Source organism: Talpa occidentalis, unplaced genomic scaffold (genome assembly GCF_014898055.3).
Source record: "Talpa occidentalis isolate TD23 unplaced genomic scaffold, MPIMG_talOcc4v2.1, whole genome shotgun sequence".
NCBI lineage: Eukaryota > Metazoa > Chordata > Mammalia > Eulipotyphla > Talpidae > Talpa > Talpa occidentalis.
This window is the reverse complement of record NW_026555331.1, coordinates 140,701,143-140,718,495: the sequence shown is the minus strand read 5'-3', so window position 1 is coordinate 140,718,495 and position 17,353 is coordinate 140,701,143. Positions and strand designations below refer to the sequence as shown.

At 48.8% G+C, this 17,353-nt stretch overlaps 1 protein-coding gene and 1 long non-coding RNA gene across 7 annotated transcripts in view; one reads left to right on the top strand and one right to left on the bottom strand.

Annotated features, from left to right (window-relative positions):
- PLXNA4 (plexin A4) overlaps positions 1-17,353 on the top strand; it is a 408,891-nt gene that overhangs the window by 255,702 nt on the left and 135,836 nt on the right. For all 3 annotated transcript variants that reach the window (XM_037518307.2, XM_054692673.1, XM_054692674.1), the window contains exon 4: positions 10,636-10,767. In XM_037518307.2, the coding sequence (XP_037374204.2) occupies positions 10,636-10,767 (132 nt within the window). The remainder of the gene's footprint in view (positions 1-10,635; positions 10,768-17,353) is intronic.
- Positions 7,286-11,848, bottom strand: LOC129145355 (uncharacterized). Of its 4 annotated transcripts, none has more exons than XR_008550865.1 (4): positions 11,677-11,848; positions 10,994-11,127; positions 10,608-10,850; positions 7,286-7,536 (listed from the first exon to the last, which is right to left on the bottom strand). It is a non-coding gene; the product is annotated as an uncharacterized LOC129145355 (long non-coding RNA). The 4 variants fall into 4 exon arrangements; XR_008550868.1 differs by having other exon boundaries at positions 10,608-10,745; positions 11,677-11,846; XR_008550867.1 differs by lacking the exon at positions 10,994-11,127 and having other exon boundaries at positions 11,677-11,843.

The following is a 17,353-nucleotide window of genomic DNA, read 5'->3' as shown; positions in this document are numbered from 1 at the left end:
CCCAAAGGGACCTATTGTCCCGACAGCGATTGGTGACGTGGCCCCGGCATCCTGAACACACAGAGCCTGTCTAATTAATTACTGTTTACTCTCTTGCAGTTCCTTTTGCATCCTCTTTCTCCTGGCTGGAATCAGGAAATCAAAACAAAGCCCCCTCATGGTGCTATGCTGGGGCGGCTTATGCAGTGTGAACACAGAAGCAGGTCTAGTTTCCCACTCCCAGACTCTTGGGGTCTGCTCTGCTTCTGGAAAATAGCACCACAGGGTGCTCAGCTAAACAGCTTCAGCTCCTCTTCTGCTGCTAAATCTTTCCCAGTTAGAACATTCCCAACTGTTTGGCTCCCTGACCATAAAACAAGAAAAAGCTTCATTGGCAGGACAAGTGAGAATATTGATGGGTGACTTGAATGTTTCCATTCATTCATTAGCCAACCGATGTTTATTGAGCACCTACTATGTGGCACAGTCCAAGGTTTGGGATACTTTCATAAACACAAGAGATAAAGATCTCTGCTCCCCGTGGATTTTACATTCTAGCCAGGAAGATAAACAATAATCATCACAGGTGACTAGATTCTGCAGTGGGGAGGTGACAAATGCAGGGGTGTGGGGAGGGGAGGAAGAGCCTAGAAAGGAGATGGGAAACGCCTGCAGAAAGTGAGGGGTACAGTTTGTAAAATGAAAGCATAAGGGGTTGGGGGCAGAATTCAAGTGACATTGTGAGAGAAACTGTGTCCATTGGGGTTATGAGAATATTGGCCATAGGGAGTGCTCAGGGGCACAGGGGAGAGGCCCTGGCAGGGGGGAACTCAGAAGTCATCCCACTCACTGCCCTGCAAGCTCAGAGACTCCTCCACAGGGCCAGGGAAGAGACAAAGGGGCTCCTTTGCCCAAAGAGATTCCACCCACGCCAGCAAGTGTCGAGATGCTCAAACCTCATGCAGCGTCTGTCTCCCTCTGGCCCGCCACGCCCGTCCCAGTTCCTCCTCAGCCCAGCAGGAGTGGAATCGCCTGCCCTCCATCACTCTGTCCTCAAATTAGAAAGGGAAAGTTCTAAAGACAGTGTCTGAGGTGAGATGTGGCCTTGTCTTCAGAGACAGAGCATGTGAGTGCACACGTGTATGTGTCTGTGGATCCGACGATGGCGACACAGGCCTGGAGTTAGCTTCTCAGGTCATTCATTCATTTGCCCATTCATTCATTCACCCAGCAGAGGCGCTCGACTGGGGGCCTGAAGCTGGCTCTCCGCTCCCCCTCCATCCCCTCCTTTTAGCCTGGGTGACAAGAGCTGAGTGACAGTGGCCAGGCTCACCTCACTTAGTGCCTTTGGGAACCAACTGGATAAACCATATCAGTAAGATCCAAAGATCTGTGATTTTCCCTCCTGAGACACACGGAACCCTGTAGTGTGCCCGAGAAGCGATCCTGTTCACTCATGTCCTGCCCGTCCTCAACGCGGCCTCCTCAGTAGGAGGCAAGTGAGGCTGCACAGGGCTGGCCCTGAGAGAGCTAAAGTCAGGTGCTCAGAGAGGAGGAGCCGCGTCCCTCCCTTTGAGGGCTCTTTGCCCAGCCAGGCTCTCCGTTTTGCAAACTGGTCAGCATTCTTCATACAGGTGCCCCCTTGGGGTCTAGCACCCTGGAGATGCATGTGGAGGAACAGGCCTGACTCCAGCGCAAACGTGGGGGTGTTTCTAACAGACCCTGACCCTGGGCCTGTGAAGGGGACCAGCTCATCCTGCCACCCTCAACCCCAGGTGCGTGGAGGTTTTCGAGTCTAGGAGAACTCAGAGCAGCGCAGGGACACGAGTCTTCATTTCATCAGCTCCCAGTTCCAGCTCCACTTCCCTGCCCGCCGGATGAGACCCCATCCTAGTCTTCTTCACCTGGGCCTTAACCAGGACGTCTGGGGAGGATGTGGATGGAGGAAGAGGGAAAGCAGAACTAGGGGAGGAGGTCCTGCATCTTTAAAGCTAAATAACGCTGTTTGCTCATTAGGGAGATTATTCCAAGCAAGACGGCGGGCAGAATTCTCTCGAGCAAGCATCTGCCTGCTACTGGGAGACGATATTTATTGTTCAATCCTTCAATGGATGTAAATAAACAGCCCGGCCCAGATAATGTTCCAATAAACAAACAAGCAGCTGCCAGGAGCTCCCCGGATGGCTGACCTTTGCAGAGGCCACCCTGCTGATGTTTTAATAGCAGCCTGCCTGGCAGCACAGACACGTACCATGCCAGCGACGGGGAGAGGTGGCAGCGCTGACAGGTGGATGGGCTGCAGGGAAGGGGCCTGGCTGCCCAAGGAGATCCCAGTTGGAGACGAGTGTTGCCGGGGTGGGGACAGGTGGAGATGCCTGTACCTGTGTGTCCAGGGGAAGCTAGAGATGCATGTGGAGGAAGAGACCTGACTCCAGGGCAAATGTGGGGGTGCTTCTAACAGATCCTGACCCTGGCCCTATGAAGGGAACCAGCTCATCCTGCCACCCTCAACCTCAGGTGCATGGAGGTGGCTGGGTGGTACGTGCCCCACCCAGCAGAGAAGCCACATGTAAGGGATGCCCATGAAATGCTTTGGCACAGGCAAGACCAATGCCCAGTCATGATATCCTAGTGTGACCTCGCCACGTGAGGCTTTTATTGTCTTTGTTGTATAAGTGACAACTGAATATTGTGTATATTTAACGTGCATGACTTAAAGCGTTGGTATATGTATATACTGGGAAATAATCTCCACCACTGAGGTAATGAACATATCCATCCCTGCACATAGTGACGGGTCTGTCTCTTCTTTTTGTGATGAGAATACGTAAGATCTACCTGCATAGCAAATTTGAAGTACACAATACAGCGCTATTAATTATAGCCTCATTGCTGGACGTTAAGTCCCAGAACATATTAACCTGCACAACTGAATCTTGTGCCTCTTAACCAACATCTCCCAACCCCAGCCCATCCCCTCACAATCTCCATTCTACTCTTCATTTCTGTGAACTATTTTAGATTTTACCTATAAGTGAGATCATGCAGAATTTATTGTCTGTGTCTGGCTAGGTGCACTTAGCATGATGCCCAGGTTCATCCCTGTCTAAAGTGGCAAGATCTCCTTTTTCAAAGTTGAATAATTTTCCGTTGTACATAAATCCGTGTGTGTGCATGTATATGAAACGTATATGTATGTGTGTTTGTGTGTATGCCATGTTCTTTATCCTTTCCTCCATATACAGATATTTAGGTTGCTTGCTTCTTTTGGTAATTTAAATATTAAATTTAAACATTGAAATAATTCCCTGTGTTTGGTAGTCAGCTGCAGCCCTGGGCCCCCCAAGTGCCCATAGCATCCAGGTCACCACTTTGCCCACTCATGTCACCTGCCACTGGGACCCTGTCCTCACGCAGCTCTTCTGACTAATTGTTCCTCTCCCACTAGCAGTTAAGCATTTCAACTTTCTCCCAGAACACAGGGGCTTCCTGCCATGCAAGAGTTGTTTCAAAAGCACCTCTAGCCTTGGTGTGGAAAGAGGAGGTGTTGGGAGGTCAATTGAAAGCTAGTCGCCACCAGAACCAGGCCCTTGCAGCTGTGCATGATGAGTTGCACGGGCTGCTGGTGGGGACCACACAGCCGGCTGGAGTGAAGACAGTGGGATACACATTATCTTCCCTGGGGGCACAAGGGCAGTGTGCAAGAAGGGGTGTGGGCAGGCCCTCAATAAAGGGAACTTCTAGGGGATAATCACTGAGTCAAATTATTCACAAAGTCGCTGGTGAGTGCAGATCAGCACACAGACTTGAGAACAATCTAGACCTGTGCTTCGATGGTAGCCACTGGTCACCCATGTTTATGAAAGGTGGTTGGTCCAAATTGAAGTTTCCTCTAAGTATACAATACACAGCAGATTTCAAAGAGTTAGTATGAGAAAATGCATGCAAATCTCATTCACAGTTTTCTTATACTGTCTCCATGTTGAAGTGCTAAAATCGGGGGCACATTGGTTTAGATAAAATATATTATGAAAAATAATCTTCCCCGTTTCTATTGTTAATGTAACCACTGCTAGAAAATTTTAAATTGTGTGTGACTGACCTTGATGGCTGGCATGCCTGTTGTCCAGGGCCAGCGTGTTCCATGAGCCTGAGGTGAAGGCTGATAGCCACTGCAACCTTCCACAGAGCACACATCCCACTGGGTTTCCTCAGGATGGTGCTGCCTGTGGATGATCAGATCTCTCCCCTCTGATGTCCCCTCTCCCTTACTCTTTTAAAAACGTCGACCCTTCCTTCCCTCAGCCTGTGCATTATGTTTTTATAAAATCTATTAGTACCACTAATTTTGCTACTTCAAATCAGTCTCCCTGCTGACTTAAGAGATTTTGTCTCCTGAGGTGGCCTTTGAGGAAAGCTGATATTACCCACTACTCGTGGCATTAGTCTGCTCTCAGGGTGGGGGGCACTCAGGTGGGTACCTGCTGCCTTCACTCCAGCTTCAATGGGGGGGCTGGCCTGATAATCCCTGATCACACCCCAGTCCATCAGCCAGATCTTTTAGGAAGCAGAGAGGCCTTTGAACACCCCTCTGCTGAGGGCTCGGCCATTTGGTCTTAGCTGTATGAAATCTGAGCCCTCCTGGAGGCCAGGGCTGAGGTCACTTTGCTTTTCAGGAGCCAGGACACCCAGGCATCCTGCAGACGGACTAAGGGGGCATGCCTGGGTATGGCCTCGCTCTGACAGGGGCACGTAGAGTCAGGATGTGCTTTCCTTCGTGTGTCAGCCTCAGAGACCAGCATCTAAACACCCACATTCACATTAGTGGCTGCTTTATTTTTCCTTTTTTTAAAAATTAATTTCTGCTTTCATCCATTCTCACTGCTTAGGCGATCCGTAAGTTTCTTCTACACTGTATAAAATAATAAATGTTATTTATCCTAATGTGGACACTAATACACGTTGCTTAGCCTCAGCTGTCACCTCATTTGCCTTGGGTGGCCCCTGAGTCAGTGCCTAAGTCACAGACTCCGGGTGGAATTGGCGTGAGATTTGCTTCTGTTTGTCTTTTTCTCCCTGAAGGGCCATTTGAACGCTGTGTGACATTTGCTGGTCTTTCTGGCTGCCTTAGAGTACTGGGAGCAGTGAGAGGGGAGGCTGAGTTCTTCCTGATCCTGCCTCTTACCTTGATCTCACCTGGTTCTCACTTTGATCAGCTCAGAGTCCATCATCTGATTGGTACCACGTGGTTTGTTTTTCCCCCAGGGAATCAATCAGGTATTAGCTACTTGTTTTCTTCACCTTTACTTGAAGTATAAGGAACAAATAAAAATTGTATGTATTTAAGAGCGCAACTGAATGTTTTGATATACATAAATATTGTGAAATAATTGCTACCATCAAGTGTGTGCATCATTTAACAGAGCTATCATTTTCCCCTCCCCCACCCCCTTTTTTTTGGCCTGTGATGAGAACATTTAATATCATCCTTCTTAGAAAACTGGCATACAGTTGAGTATTCACCGTAGTCACACAGCTGGCCATTCGCTCTCCAGATCCTGTTCGCCCTGCAAAACTGAACATCCCACCCCTTGACCATCTCCACCCACAACCCCCAGCCCCTGGAAACCACCATTCTAGTCTCTGCTTCTGCAAATTTGATGATTTTAGATTCCACATAAAGATGAGATCAGATCATATTTGTCTTTCTGTGTCTGGCTTATTCACTTAGCACGATGTCCTCCAGGTTAATAGATATTGTTGCAAATGGCGGGGTTTCCTTTTTGTTCCCCTTGCAGCTCTATAACAGTTTCAAGTGTTTCACACCTCCATAAAAGTGGGTACCACCCCACACCCACCCCTGAAAGTCTAGTTGCCACCCAGCGCTCTCCCACTGGCCCCGCTCCCTGCTCGACCCAGCCTCTGCCCCTTTCTCCCCTGCCAACGATGTCTGTCCTCGGTGGCTAAGGGCTTCTATTGGCTTCATTTTGTTTGTTGCTTTGTTTCTTTATATTCCATATATAAGTGGCTTCCTTCCTTTTTAAGGCTGACTATTGTATATATATATATAAAGTCACATTTTCTTTATTCCTCTAGCGACAGATATTTAGACTGTTTCGTGGCTACGAGGTGCAGGTACCTTTTTGAGATCCTGATTCACTGCTCTTGGACATACACCCAGGAGTGGAATTGCTGGGTCATTTGCTAGTTCTGGTTTTCTTTGAGGAATCTCCTTGCTGTTTTAGTGACTGCACTGGTTTACTCTCCTGTCCCTGAGCACTGGGCTCCCTCCTCTGCACACCTTCACCAGCTCTCCAGATCCTGCATACTGAGCACGACCTTGTCTGGGTTCTGTGCCTGACAGTGAGGCTGCAGCACTGAGTGACAGGCATGCTGTCTGCCCTGTGAGACTCTCGCAGTCCTGGGTCTCTGCCCCATGGGCAGTTCCTCCCCACCTCAGTGCCTGCAGGGATGCACATCTTTCTGTAGTTTATCTCCATTCTTGGCCTCCTTTCCACCCCCAGAGAGCTTCGAATCATCAGCAAGTGCTCCTGCTCCCTCCTCCCGGCCACTTATAAAAAATATTAAATAAGACTAGTCATAACACTAGAGCTTGGGGAGGCCCCTGGTTCCCACTTCACACAGAAATGTGTCTTTTTCTGTCTCTAAGTCGGCTCTCTCTCCATGGCCAAACTGCCCCAAGTCCCACGGAGACTCATTATTTTTAAAGACCTTTTCATGTGGAACCTTGTCAAAGGCTTTGGAAAATCTAAATAACTATGCAGTAACCACTGAGCCAGGAATTGGGGCGCCTGGGTCCTGCTCCTGCCATTGGTCTGTCATTGAACTTTGGGCAAGATGCAAACCAGCCCAAATGTGCATTCCTTCATCAGTAATGTGAGAATGATGATGCTGACAGTCAACATCATAAAAATTTTACAACCATCAGATGAGGCAGTGTTATTTAAGAGTGCTTGGCAGGGTATCAAACAGAAATTATAAGGGGTCATTATTTTGAAAATTTACAACTGCATCTTTTTCATTCATGGGCTCGTTTCTTTCCCAAAAGAACTTCAGTTGATATGGACATAATTCCCCCTGCGGTCCCAGGGCGATGCTTGTTTAGCATCAACTACTTTCACTCCTTGAAGGGAGGCAGGATTATATAACTAATTGGTGTAGCATGCACAGGCATAGAGGCAAGGCCACAGAATCAGGCAGACCCTGATGTGGGGCAAGGTTGTGCCATGGCAAGCTGTGTGACCATGACCAAGTTGTTAAACCTTTGTCCTTTACCTGTTAATGGGTGAATATTAGTGCTACTTCACGGAGTGATGAGATTTTAATAAGAAGACAAATACTGTAGAATGCCTGGCATCACACCCAACTCACAGTAACCCCTCAATCATTAGTGATTCATGTTGTTGTTGTTCATGTAAGCAGCCAGACCTACATACAGTTCATAATTATCCATCCTTTGGCAAATCCCATCAGAGGCTCCTGTCTTGTCTGAGAATTTTTCAGCAGATGGATGAATGAATGCTTTCCTTCAGTTTTCTGAAACAAGAAGTGGATTGGGTGGATTGGAGTAGGGTGGTGGGTGAGGGAGACCCACCTTTCCAATTACTGATTTCCCTCCCAGATAGAGTTTGGGGGCTTCAGAGGAATAGAACACTCTCTCTCCTCACCTGGGAAGACCAGGTATTGGAAACTTATTTATGCTACTCAGTCACCTCTTTGTCCCTGCCCCTCTTCATGTGGTTTCCTGTGATGTCTACCTACCTCCAGCACATCACTTTGTTCTAAAGAGCGGGGAAGTGGGAGCCAATAAGAAGATTGCTCAGGCACTGAATCCAATTTCCCTTGGGGATCAGACCACTAAATGCTTATGGACTCAGTTCTGCCAGCATTCCCTAGGAGAGGCTTCTCCTGACATGGCTCGAGGGGGCTGGAGCCCAGCCAGGGCCCTCAGTATCAATCTCTGCTGCTGCTCCCGAAGCAATTTACAGCGGGATGAGGCCTGATTGGGATGGGGGCCAAGGCCATCACCGCACGGTCAGACTTGTGTGGTAATCCCAGTTGGTTTTGCATGAACTCCCATTTCATTCAGATTAAGGAATGACCTGGCCAGGTTGGTCATCTGGTGACTTGAGGGTGGGCACAGAAGAAGGAGGGCTGTTGGAATGCAAGGCACTTTGATTTTTAGGGCTAAACACGTCTTTGTCTAACTGCTTTATGGTTGTTATTGCTGTTGCTTTCATGAATAAGAAATCCACAAAGTGTAAACTTCATTCATAGATTTCTTCATTTTTAAATAAATATTTGTCAGGCTCAAGTATTTCAGCATCAGAATCAGGAGTGGCTGTAGGAAGCCTCTGGAATTACAAAGACCAGTGATGGATATTGACCTTAGTCCCTGCCTTTATTTATGAATCCCCGCACCCCCAGGAAGTGAACATAAAACCCATCAATAAATAACCCCCATGTAGAAATAACCCCCATGTATCCCATGTTAGAAAAGCATGGGCTTTAGGGGGCCTCCCCTGGTGGCGTAGCGGTTGAGCGCTGGGCTGCGAGGCTGCCTGCAGCCTCTGCAGTGCTGGTTCATTCCCCGGCCACCAGCGAGGATCCCACAAAAAAAGAAAAAAAGAAAAAGAAAAGCATGGGCTTTAAAGTCAAACTTCAGATTCTAATTATGTCCCCAGATCTTACAGCTCATGTCAGTTGTTCAGTATACCTGAACCTCATTTTACTCATTCTATTATAGCAGTATGTCACTTAGGACTTCCAAGGTTGAAAAAAATCCTTCTTATTACTTTAACAACAAGGGAATGTCTTGAGTAACTAGAAAGTTCTGTGCTGGCTTCAGAGCTATTTTGATTCAGTGACTTAGTGACATTATCGAAGACCCCAGGTTTCTCCGTCTCTGTACCTGACTGTCCCTGGTTCTAACTGCCCTCCTCATTTCAAGTCGGCTGCCAACAGTTCTTTGAGTTCCATATTTCCTTGACCCTGTTGAGGGAGAGGAAAGATCCTTCTCTCTTCCGCCACCATGAAACACAGTCCCTGCTTTACTCTGATTGCGTTTGTTCATTAATATGGGTCTACTTTCTCTCCTTCACTGTGGCAAGAGAATGAGTTCCTAGAGATTTGCTTATGCCCATCATGGAGGCCCTAGGAAGCAAGGGTGAGTCCAATCCCACCCAAAAGGTGAGAGAGAATGGATGGATGCCGGAGGGTCATGCAAGCCTTGGCAAGTGAACGTTAAGCCCAGAGAATTGAGAGGATCATCTCAATTATGTGCAAAACATCTCACAGTGCTTGACTAGGAAGGAATAAAAGGAAAACAAACAAACAGGCTGAAACAAACAAAATACTCTGGTATCAGAGTTCAGTGAATTTAGCATAAATGAGGAGCAGTCAACTTTCAAGTGAATCAGTGTTGTTGTTTGTCTGTCATTGATGTGGTCTCGCTTTGGTAATCTAGTTCTTCCAAATGATTTTCTCTTCCTGTGCTCATGAGAGGTTAACAATTAAATATTAAAAATTAAGTATCAGGGTATATACTGGGAATGCTTGGAATTTAACATTTTCTTCAGCTTGCATATTAAAATCTCTAAAATTGCATATGGGTACCATAGAGTTTTGTAAATTTCGTGGTCCTCTAGCTAGTCCCTTTCCTTTCTACCTTTGACATTCTTCTTACCCTCCTACACCTTAAGTAGTATTTGGCCCTGGCTTATGTGAGTGGCATTAGTAGCAACAGGCAGGAGTCATTTTGAATCTCAGATTTATAATCATGGTGATTCTAGAGTCCTGGACCCATCACCCAGGGCTGGATGAGCCTCGCGGGGGGCTGGGACTGCCTGTCTTTGCTAGAGTTGTCCTCACCCATGGGAGTCACGTACAAAAGCCTTTCCCACTTGTCTCTACATTGTCCCAGCTATTCTAGGAAGGACTTGTGGACAGTCCAGGGGTGATCAGCTCTGCTAAGTGTTCTCGGAAGATGGAGGCTGACTCATGCTCAAAACACATTTTCCTGGAAAGCCCACATTCCCTACCCTGGGGACAGGAAAAGGACTTTTGGGAGGTTTAGGGTTCCAACATCTACTCCAAAATCTGGGGCATGAGCCAGTGGGCTAATGGCCAAAATGAGTGCACCTGGAGTGAAATTTTAGGGCAGCCTCATGGACTGGTTCCCCTCCATGATGTAAAAGTCATAGTGGGATACATTTTGAAGAATTTGCCCACATTCTTACACCCAAATTGTTCCTGCTGACAAAAGTGGCAAATAATACTCTTTCTGTTATAGGTCAACGTGTTGATCAATTTTTATCCATTGTTCACTGAATCCCCTGACTCCTTCCCCCTTTGTGAGCCCCATCCTTTTCTCCAACGACAAAGCCTGAGACATAGGGAACCTGAGAGAGTAATGGCAGGTCCCGGGAGGGCCTGCTTTGCTGTCTCCCTTTCCCTTCTCTTGGCCATTCACAGCATGAGGTCCATGGTAGTCTTGGGCTCCTTTGGCCAGACCTTGAGCCTTGTGGAGAGCTCTCAGCTCTCTCCTAGTTGCTGGGAAGGTCACCAGCATGAAACTCGATGGTGGACAGTATAGGATCTAAACTCACCTCAACTTTCCTTTTCTCTTTTCCACAGATCCGGGTGGATGGCCCCAGGGGCAATGCTCTCCAGTATGAGACTGTGCAGGTGGTGGAGCCTGGCCCCATCCTCCGGGACATGGCTTTCTCCAAGGACCACGAGCAGCTCTACATCATGTCAGAAAGGCAGGTAAGGCTCGATGGGCTCTGTTAGACATTTGTCTTGCAGCTAACTACTAGCCTGTGGCTCAGTAGCAACCTACAGGAGGCTGGCTGCAGAGAGGGATTTGATTTATTAGACTCAGTGTATGTATCCTTTCGGTTCTGCTGCCTGGGGACTGAGGCTGAGTTCACTGAAACAGACTGAAATGTTCAAAATATCAAAATATCTGTGAATCTAGAACAAATCCACTAACCTCAAAATGATGGTGTGTGTAGATGCGGGGTCAATGTTTACTCTTTTGGAGAAACGTGGCATTGACGCCCAAGTTTTTTGTCCAGATTTCCCTGCACAAAGTATAATCTCCTATCAAGGTCACCTTTTTGAACCCTGGAGGGAAAAGATTTGTTACCCAAATAACCTAGTTGAGGGAATGCCTTAGAGGAATCAAATGGGTAGAAATTCAGAAAACTGAATCTGTGTGTTTGAGATGCAATGATACAGAAATCCCGAGTTTTTGTGTATATTTGTTACTCTAACATGGGATACCCAGCAATTCCATGAGATTAACCCAGACAGAACACAGATGGTGCAAGGATTATCATTAGCAAGTCGGGCTTGCTTCTGGAAGTCACTCGAGACCTGAGTACATTGTTCAGGGGGGCCCCAAGGGCAGACAGGACTCTTGTGTCTGCAACAGGCAAATTCATCCACATTGCCTTGGAAATTCCATGTATTTGAGGGTATTTCCTGGAATCCCCAATTTACAGCTCAGAGTGTGCCATCCCAAAACACCCACCCACCCACACCAAGTGTGGATCAGCACCACCACCTCCATGTTGGGAGAGTCCTCCCTGGGAGCTGTCCCTCCAGTCCATGAATGTGGATGCATCAAAGCAGCAGCCACCAGGGGCAGACCCCTCCCATCACCCCACTTACCCATTTTCCTTAGCAAGACCTAAACTCCCCTTGCTGACAGAGTCTGGATTGTTCTGCCTGCCCCCTCTCTGCGTGGTGGGAGAGATGAATACTACATTATGCCACCCACAGGGCTTTTGCATTATGTCTTGGCAACGCACAGCAGCTCCACCCTCCCCAGAGCCCGATGACATCTTCTCTTGGTGTGGGACTCCCTACTCAGTCACACTGGGACCCATTGTGGTGTCTCCTCGAGGCTGCCATGTTTGGGAATGTCCTTGTATGGTGCTGAGAGGGCAGCCTTTTGCCTGGGAGTCAGGACCTGCTAAGAGGCTGCTCCTTAACTTTCCTGCTCTCTCCTTTTCAATGGTGCCCACACTCTCCACTCCCCGTCTAGCTCTGAGGCCCCAGATGCCGAAGAAAAACACTTTTCCATGGTGGAAAGACTCTTTCTCAGTAGACTTAAGACCTCAACAAAACACTGAATATTTTAGGATTTCTTGCCTGACTTGAAAGCCACGATTCCTGAACCCGGGCCTTGTACTGTCTAAGGACTTCCAAAGAGGATATATAAGTTGAGTGGAACCCCCCACTTCAGCCCCCTCTGATGACTGAGCATTCTGCGCGTCACTCCTTCTCCTGAGGGGTCCAGCTGTGTCCTTACATGCTCCATCCTCTAAACTTCAGTAAATTTCATTCATTCATGCTGACAAGTACGTACTAAGTAGTTGTGAGCCCAGCTTTCTAGATACTAAAGATTCCATGGGAACAAAATCCCTGCTCTCAGAGTGCTTACATTTTAGGCAGAGAGGCAGACAGTGAATGAGTGAATAAATAAATGAGTGATTGGTAATACTGAATACAGTAAAAAACTAAAGACTCAGGAGGAATATAACAATGCCCAGTAGTGTGGGGAAGGTTGTTTCAGATGCCAATCAGAGAAAGTCTCCTAGGAGGCTCTTTTGAGTGAGAATAGGATAAGTTGAAGTGGTAGAAGCTGATGTCACTGGTCCAAGTGGCATAAAGGCCATGGAACTCAGTGTTTCTGGGATGTCGGGAAGGCTGCATGGAGCAAGAACATGGAAAGTGGTAGGTGATGCCATGGGAGAGAGAAGCTGACTCGATCACACAGGGCCTCAGCTTGTGAATGTGTGAAATGGGAAAATAATAAATAGGATTTCTCTCCTGGGGTGATGACAACAAGTCAATGAGATGATTTGGGTAAAAGTGCTTGACTCAGTGTCTAGAAGTGAGAGAGCACTCAACAAATGTTAGCAACCTTCACGGTTACTTGCAAGTTGAATAATCCTATAGTTGAGATATTGTTTCTACTGGGTTGGCTGTGTGAGATCCTCTCTAGTCCTCACCCACAAGTCCATCTAGTCTTCTGATCCATCTAGTCTTCTGATGACTCTGGCTGTCTCTCCAGGGTGTGTGTGTACATGTGTGTATGTTTATGTGTGTACACATGCGCACAACTTCCCCGGTGTTGTCCCTGGGTCCCCGTCAGCCTCTTTCTGCCTTGCACATTTTCATGTGCATGGCTATATGTATATTGACTATAACTCCGGAACTCCCAAGGAATGTCTGTTCACATGTGAAGCCACTAAGATAAGAACCTGCCAAACCTATGGGAGGGCAGTAAGAGGAAAGGTCGGCAAGGCAGAATAACCAGGAGATGAGGTACAGAACTGGGGTGTCCTCAGGTGCCCTGGATCAACCCCTTACCAGAAGAAGCAGCTGTCCCCCAACCCCACACACAGAGAACCTCCAGAGCAAGTGGCAGATTGCTCAATTTCAGCATCCCTGCCATCCCACACACATGCAAGCCAGGAGCCTTGGATACAGGTTTCTGCTTCTGAGATACAATTTTAATTGTGTTTGGACCAAAACTACCATTGATCGTGTTCTTTGTTTTGCTGTTCCCGTTGGAAGCTCTGTTTTCAGGTGGGTGCCTGGGAGACCCAGCTCACAGCTGTACCCACTCATGAGCTGCTGGCACTCAAGTCCTATCTGTGAACCAAGCACACAGATGCCCACTGGGACTAAGAGCTGGGTCTGTCTGACTGTGGGTCCACATGCTGGTCAGACCTACCTGGAAAAGCAGGACCAGGAAGGGGAAGAGCTGCTTAACTCTGTTGGCATAATCCAGTAAAGAAGCAGCAAGATTCATCTTCCTTTACTAAGTATAACCCGGGAGTCATTCGTTTATTCAACAGATAGTCACTAAGCACCTACTGTGTGCCAAGCACTAATCAAGATGTTTGGGATATAACAGGGAAGAAACAGATCAAACTCCCTGATTTCATGAGCCTACCATTTTAGTAAGAGGAGACAGCAAGGACACAATGAACATAATAGATAAATCACATAGTAGGTTAGCAGGAAATAAGTACTATGGCAAAGCAAATAGAGTGGGGAACTGGTCAGGGCAAAGGGCTATAGTTTTAAACAGAGTGGCCAAAGAGGCTTCCCAGATGCAAAAGCATAAAACAGGGTGCAGGGGGGCATGTGGAGGGCACCTGTCTCCTGCTCTGTTCTTTGCATTTCTTTACAAGCTCTTTGCTTGTGTTGTGAAGTTGAGAGATGGTTACTCCAGTGGAGATGGTTACTCCAGTGGAGGGCATTGATGAGCAGGTGCTTCTGTGGTTGCGGTGTCTACCTTGTGGAGAGTTTGAGAGATGTTCAGATCAAGGTCAAGAGGAAGGGATGCAGTGTCTGTGACGGGGACCCCCGTATGATGAGGGGACAGTTACTGCTTTTTCAGTGGTTCCCCCCACCCCCAGCCTGCCTCCCAGGGCTGTTGTGGGGTGAGTTGATGTGAAGTTATGGACAGTCTGGGGGTCTGCCGACCTCACCTGCACACGAGGGGCCCCAGCGGAGCCAGCGTCTGCAGCCAGAGCTGATGTGATGGGCTCTTGTGGGGCAGCTTCTACTCTGTGGGTGCTGGCCCAGGCATGGCCCTGGAGTGCTGGGTGACATGTGTCTCCCTATCATTCCTGCCACTGCATGGGACCCGAGCTGTCCCTTCCAGTTTGTGTCAGGACGGCTGACACTGTGACAAGCCCATTTGGACGTTTGCTCCTGGCACTGAGACCAGGCTGTTTCTGAGAGCTCCTGGGAGAGGGAACTTGAAGAGCAGACCTGAGGTGAGTGACAGGGAGCCTGGCTACCTCAGGCATTTGCAGAAGAGAAACACCGTCTGCAGCCTTTTTCCCAATTTCACTCAGGCAAAAGCCTTCCCGTTTGTCAGGCACTGATCCTGAAATTTCCAAGGGAACATGACGGAGATGACCTCTCATCTCACTTCCTCCTCAAAAAAGGCAGGACGTCTGCATTTTACCTTCACAGGCCTGGAGGGAACCAGAGGAAATGGCTTCTGGCCCCTGTCTCCTCCGGTTACCAAGTACTGGAGGCCTGGCTGCACCTGGAGAGGCCCTCAAGTCTTGCAGGGCCCCACTCTAACTCTCTCCTGCTGCCTTTTCCTCCCATAAGTGATGACCTGACTGAAGCCCAGAGGTGGCCAGGCCTTGTCCAGTGTCATACAGCAGGCTGGCAGAGCAGCTAAGTCAGAACCAACTTCAGCTCCTACCGCCGTGCCTCCTCCAGCCCCCTCTTCCAGTGAGGAACAGGGAGCTCTCTGTGGGAACAACAGAGGCTCTTCATTTTCTAGTCTTTGCTGCAGAAAGTTATGTGCACCAGCCCTCCGATGTCAAAGTAAGCCCCTGAAGGATTTGCTGGGGCAGAGGCTGGCTGAGTGGAGCAGTGGGCCCCTCCGTCCATGAGTGAGTTTCCTGTTTTCTTCTTCCCCAGTTCCACCCTGCAAGTTGGGACAAGAGCCCCTTGCAACATCTGTCCTAGAGCTTCTTGGGTCAACTCATCCCCTCAAGGGAGCAGGCAGGGAAGCGCCCCACCACCACCCTCCTTCCCAGCAGATGCGCTGCTAAGCGTCAGGCTCAGGATGGAGTTGAACAGCTCCAGAGTGGGAGCAGCGCCGGTGCCTGCCATTTCTCGGACAGTCCCCGGGGGCGACTGGAAGGCGGCATTGTGTGTGGATGGATCCGCAGGGGTCATGACTAGGCTGTGAACTCGGGTGCTCCTCCCAGCCTGAGTGCTCACTGGCTCTGCCACCGGAGCCAGTCATTCAAGCAGTTCCTGCTTCGGTGTCTTCATGTGTAAAATGCAAATGATAATCAGTACCTTGCAGGGCTTCAGGATTAAAGTTAATATATGTAAAGGGCCTGGCGTGTGGTCGGCTCATGGCAAGTGGTGGGTCTAATCGCCATCATCATCAGCACTATTACTACGTGTCCTGGTGTCCCGGACCAACTGCTCACTGTCTGGGGCCCAAAGGCCAGTTCAGCTCTGCATGCCAGCTCCCCAAGATTGCCTGGCACCCTTCTCAGAAAACACTAAGGCTGAGTGCCCCCTTCACACCTGCAGCACTGGAGGAAACTGAAGGGCCAGCCAGGAGCCTGTGGTCTCCTCCCTGCTCAGAGAGAGCTGTTCCCTCTGCAGCCTGGCTGAGTTTCTACTTCCGTTCTGCAGAAGGGATCTTGGTTTACGTATGGGTTAGTTTGCGTCCAAGCCCTATTGGATTTGAGGTTATCACAGACTGGGCAGCTGAAAAGCCTTCTGGCTCCTCATCTGTCAGGACTCCTCAGGCAGACGGGGAAGTGGTTTGTTTCCCTTCTGCCTGCCCAGAACAGCAGCAGATTTAGCACACAGAGGCAGGACCAAGGGGGGCGGGGACGGGGGGAGCAGGAGGACATCCAAGGGGCTGGTGACCAGGGAGAACAGCAGCAGTTCTCTAATCCTGGACTCCATTAAGCATCTGTCTCCAGCAATCACCCTGATGACCCCATCTCTCCACTCGGCACCAGTGTCCTGCTCCTTCAGGGCGCTCCAGAGCCATTTTAAAGCCAACCACCTGTAGTATTCCACTTAACAGCACACGAGAAGACTCCCCAGGGTGCACATATGGGGCTGGGGCCGTATCTCTGCCACCACTTCAATCCCTCCCCGCCCCTGTGTTTATTGCCTGCCCACTGGGCGCCAAGCCCTGGCAGCACAGAGAACACAAGGAAATCCTGTTCTGGGTGAGGTGGGTACAAACACAGGCTCACAGGGCATTGAGAAGAAAGCGGCCCCACTGTGGGGATCACCCTGGAATTCGGGCTCCCAGGCGAGCAGGATGTCAGCACAAAGGACACATCCTCCTCGTGCATTGGGGTGGGTGTCACGAGGGCTCTGGCCTGGAGGCCACAGCTCTGGGGTATCTCCCAGAACAATCCTTAGTTCTGCAGGTGCCCCAGCCCCTGGGCACCCCCCCATCCAGCCCTCTCCCCTGTCCTCTGGAGATGATGTCTGAATAGAAGTGGTTAAGTTCCATGAGGAATTGATTGACTTGTGCTTGAGTTCTGCAAAAAGAAAGGCTGGAAATACCGGATACTTAAGGAAATTGTGTACTCAGTTTGAATATTGATGAGCCATTTTCAAAAGTAAATAGATGCGTGTTAATTTGTGCCATTGTTCAAGATGACTGGTTGGCATTAGTGATGTCACATGACTTTACCAAATGCAATATAGGTATAAAAGGAGAAATTACAAATGGCAGAATTATAGCTGATCTGAGTCTCTTAAGTGCATTTCAAATATTACCCGTAGACAATGGAGGCGAGAATTTGAAGCTGACACA